We start from the raw sequence: 2,121 nt of genomic DNA on the forward strand, positions 1-2,121 counted from the left end.
ACCGATTCGTGTGTAGGTTTGGAGAGTTATCAAGAGGACGGTGGTGAGTTGCTAGACAAGACTCATCTGCCCGTCAAGCAGCTCCGGTTTGGAGACACGGGTACTCCCCTGGATGATAAGGAGGGGAGTTATACCTTGGGACCATTACGATGTGAAGGAGATGACCTCTTCTCTAACGTAGTAACGTTCCGGATATCCGATGCATCTATTAACCTGCCTCCATTTGATATGGGACACTCCGGAGATATATACTTTGAGTTTAAAACTACCACGGAGAACGCTGTCATTGTGCATGCCAAGGGACCGTCTGATTTCATTAAGGTGAGTGAAGCAACGGCCTGCATGGTTGATGTTTGGAGGGGTGACTTGTCTGGGAACATGAGGTGTAGACACACGACGGGCAATCGACATCGACTGGAACCCTTATAAAGTAGGGATGTAAGATCAAATGATTTTTGTTGAAATGGAAAAAAAAAATATAGTGTGGGCGTAATACTTAACCGAAAAAGTACGTACTTTAGTTTAAGAACCCTCTATCCTTACACATTCAAAATTCAATCAGGAATGGACTTGGAGAAAAAAAAAAAAAAAAATACGGGGTATATTTTCCTAATTATATTTGTTGAGTTGCTAGACAAGACTCATCTGCCTGTCAAGCAGCTCCGGTTTGGAGACACGGGTACTCCCCTGGATGATAAGGAGGGTAGTTATACCTTGGGACCATTACGATGTGAAGGAGATGACCTCTTCTCTAACGTAGTAACGTTCCGGATATCCGATGCATCGATTAATCGTGAGATTTGAGGTAATGTGATTTTTTTTTTCTTTTAGTGTACTCTCTAACTTTTTAGTTATTTTTTCGATGAACTAATTATTAAATTGACCGATTCGTGTGTAGGTTTGGAGAGTTATCAAGAGGACGGTGGTGAGTTGCTAGACAAGACTCATCTGCCCGTCAAGCAGCTCCGGTTTGGAGACACGGGTACTCCCCTGGATGATAAGGAGGGGAGTTATACCTTGGGACCATTACGATGTGAAGGAGATGACCTCTTCTCTAACGTAGTAACGTTCCGGATATCCGATGCATCTATTAACCTGCCTCCATTTGATATGGGACACTCCGGGGATATATACTTTGAGTTTAAAACTACCACGGAGAACGCTGTCATTGTGCATGCCAAGGGACCGTCTGATTTCATTAAGGTGAGTGAAGCAACGGCCTGCATGGTTGCTGTTTGGAGGGGTGACTTGTCTGGGAACATGAGGTGTAGACACACGACGGGCAATCGACATCAACTGGAACCCTTATAAAGTACCTAGGTATGTAAGATCAAATGATCTTTGTTGAAATGAAAAAAAAATATAGTGTGGGCGTAATACTTATCCGAAAAAGTACGTACTTTATTTTAAGAAGCCTCTATCCTTACACATTCAAAATTCAATCAGGAATGGACTTGGAGGTGTATATTTACCTAATATATTTGTTTCTCCATAGATTTTACTAATCTACATTTGTGTATTACCAGGTTTCAATCATCAATGGCCATGCTCTACATTTCCTATATCAAGCAGGTAGTGGTCCACTAGGTGTGAGTGTAGAGACAAGTTATAAACTCAATGATGACAAGTGGCATTCAGTATCTGTGGAGAGAAACAGGTAAGTCTGGGGGGATAGGGGCAGGCTCCATGTTGCTTAACATAAGTGATCTAGATGTAACTCTAATGTTGTCTGGCTAGGGGACGTTAAACAGAGAGTAGACTAGCGTCTGGCTGTGAGACTATAAACAGGGAGGAGAACAGCTAAGCCTAACCAGCCTAGCTAGCTGGCAGTTCTTCAAAGGGTTCTCTCTGCTTTTAAAGACCAAGCACAAGTCCTCACGATGGTTGACTGCGGTTCAGGACGAGCCAATTAAACATGGCTAGAGACCATCACCCCGGTGTATGCTTTAATCTGGAGCGGATCAGACTCACCCGGCCCCTTTTATTGTCGTGCGTTAACGGGTCTTTTTTTTCAGCTTAAACTACAAAATTTTATGTAATCAATGTTACAACAACAACAAAATGCCGAAATCGAAAAGCGGCTTACCTTTGTCTTCTTATTTTGATAGAAAAACATAGACG

The 2,121-nt window shown here is 42.6% G+C and overlaps 1 protein-coding gene across 1 annotated transcript in view; it reads left to right on the forward strand.

Annotated features, from left to right (window-relative positions):
• The window catches only part of LOC103514338 (neurexin-4), a 40,877-nt gene that overhangs the window by 35,693 nt on the left and 3,063 nt on the right, over positions 1–2,121 (forward strand). Inside the window, exons 21-22 of the mRNA XM_026827339.1 lie at positions 17–321; positions 1,527–1,658. Coding sequence (XP_026683140.1) covers positions 17–321; positions 1,527–1,658 — 437 coding nt within the window. The remainder of the gene's footprint in view (positions 1–16; positions 322–1,526; positions 1,659–2,121) is intronic.

This window comes from Diaphorina citri, unplaced genomic scaffold (assembly GCF_000475195.1).
Source record: "Diaphorina citri unplaced genomic scaffold, Diaci psyllid genome assembly version 1.1 scaffold1124, whole genome shotgun sequence".
Lineage (NCBI taxonomy): Eukaryota > Metazoa > Arthropoda > Insecta > Hemiptera > Psyllidae > Diaphorina > Diaphorina citri.